Below are 2,417 nucleotides of genomic sequence, written 5' to 3' on the forward strand. Positions count from 1 at the left end.
TGATTTTACCAAAATGTTCGTGTTTGAACCCATTTTTGATGGGGTTCTTCCTCTTCCCAAGGAATTTCCTTTTCCCCCATCCCTGAYAAACCCAGCAGCGTTCCCAAGGCACACAGAAATAWTTCAATATTTAAATATTTAATGGAAAACCAGAAAAAAAAAATCAAATCTGGATATAAAACCTCTTATCCAAGGCATTTAATAAAAACATCAAAGAAAGAGGAGAAAGGCGAGACAGAGACAGATTCTTGTATTTACATTAATTAAGAGAATAAATTTAATCAAATAAAACATCTTGAATTTGCAGGAATTCTTTCCCAAAAAGGTGTTTTTTTTTTTTTTTTTTTTTTTCCAGGAAAGATGGAAGCAGAGGGAAAATGGATTTTATTTCAGAGATGCTTTGAAATCGTTCTATTTTAGACCAAAATCTGATTTTCTTTTTTTTTAAGGAATAATCTCCCATCCCCGGTGCAGTCGCCAATGCAAAACCTGTCATTTAAAATTTAATTTTAACTCATTTGAATTAATTTAATTTAAATTCCAGGACAGAACTTTAGGAATCCCAAACTTTTCTACGATCTTGGAGTTGCCCACGAATCCTGAACTTTTCCAGGAATCCCAAACTTTTTCCATGAATCCCAAACTTTTCCAGGAATCCCAGCAGTGGATTCTCTCCGAGGAGCTGCAGATCCCGGGGACGGATGAAACTTTGGAAATCCCAAACTCTCAAGGATTCCGAAACTTCTCCACAAATCCCAAACTTCTCTACAAATCCCAAACTTTCCCATGAATCCCAAACTTTCCCAGGAATCCCAAACTTTTCCAGGGATCCCAGCAGTGGATTCTCTCCGAGGAGCTGCAGATCCCAGAGATGGATGGAACTTTGGGAATCCTGAACTTTTTGAGGAAACCCAGGCTTTCCCACGAATCCAAACTTTTCCACCAATCCCAAACTTTTCCATGAATCCCAAATCTTCCCATAAATCCCAAACTTTCCCATCAATCAGTGGATTCTCCTGGAGGAGCTGCAGATCCCAGGGACGGACGGAACTTTGGGAATCCCGAACTTCTCCATAAATCCCAAACTTTCCCATGAATCCGAACTTTTCCACAAATCCCAAACCTTTCCCATAAATCCCAAACTTTTCCATGAATCCCAAACTTTTCCAGGAATCCCAAATTTCCCATCAATCAGTGGATTCTCTCCAGGGAGCTGCAGATTTGGATCGGAGCCGGCGCTGTCCAACGCTTCCCGCGGCTCGGCCGRGTGCTTTTCCCGGGGATTTTTTTGGGATTTTTTTTGGGATTTGGGGTTTTTTYGGGATTCAGAACTCCTCGTGCACGTTTCTGGCATAGTCCATGAGTTTGCTGCCCGTGAAGTACTCGCTGTATTTGAGGATCTCGTCCAGCTCCAGCTGCTGGTTCTGGTTCTCGTCGGCCACGGCGATCATCTGGCGCGCCTCGTTCAGGGCGTTGTGCTCGTTCATCGGGTCCATGTACTCCTGGAAATGGGAAAATGGGATTATTGGGGGAAAATGGGACTATTGGGGAAAAATGGGGGAAATGGGGGGAAAATGGGGAAAATCAGAGAAAAAATGGGAAAAAAATGGGGGAAAATAGAGAAAAAATGGGGAAAAATGGGGGAAATTCAGAGCGTTGTGCTTGTTCATAGGGTCCATGTACTCCTGGAAAATGGGAAAAAAATAGGATTATTGGGGAAAAATAGGATTATTGGGGAAAAATAGGATTATTGGGGAAAAATGGGGAAAAACAGAGAAAAAATGGGGAAAATCGGGGAAAAAATGGGGAAAAATGGGGGAAAAATGGGGGAAATTCAGAGCGTTGTGCTCGTTCATCGGGTCCATGTACTCCTCGAAAACGGGAATTGTTAGGATTTTGGGGAAAAATAGGGAAAAATGGGATTATTGGGGAAAAAATGGGGGAAATAGAGAGAAAATGGGGGAAAATAGAGAAAAAATGGGGGAAATTCAGAGCGTTGTGTTCGTTCATCGGGTCCATGTACTCCTGGAAAATGTGAGGACTTTGGGGAAAAAATGGGAAAAATTGGGGAAAAAATCAACATTTCTGGGGACAAAATGGGGGAAAAATTAACCCGCATAAACCCTGATTATTTTGCATTTTCCACCCCCTGCATCAATTTTAACACCAGATTTATAAACAACATAGATACACCCCGATGATTTCTGCGTTACCCACCCGTGTCCCACCCCCCAGCTCCATTCTGATGTCAGATTTTAGGATAATGGGATAAACCCCGCTGATTTCTGCATTCCCCCCCCATTTCCCACCCCCCAGCTCCATTTCTCCCCCAGATTTTAGGATAACAGGATAAACCCTGCTAATTTCTGCATTCCCCACCCATTTCCCACCCCCAGCCCCATTTTGGTGTCAGATTT

The 2,417-nt window shown here is 42.6% G+C and overlaps 1 protein-coding gene across 1 annotated transcript in view; it reads right to left on the reverse strand.

Annotated features, from left to right (window-relative positions):
- Nucleotides 1-1,325: 1,325 nt before the first annotated feature.
- Nucleotides 1,326-2,417, reverse strand: part of LOC130587657 (ras-interacting protein 1-like) — a 9,968-nt gene continuing 8,876 nt past the window's right edge. Inside the window, exon 8 of the mRNA XM_057388633.1 lies at nt 1,326-1,502. Within this exon, the coding sequence (XP_057244616.1) occupies nt 1,326-1,502 (177 nt within the window). The remainder of the gene's footprint in view (nt 1,503-2,417) is intronic.

This window comes from Malurus melanocephalus, unplaced genomic scaffold, assembly GCF_030028575.1.
Source record: "Malurus melanocephalus ecotype Western Australia unplaced genomic scaffold, MMel_1.1 scaffold_2206, whole genome shotgun sequence".
Lineage (NCBI taxonomy): Eukaryota > Metazoa > Chordata > Aves > Passeriformes > Maluridae > Malurus > Malurus melanocephalus.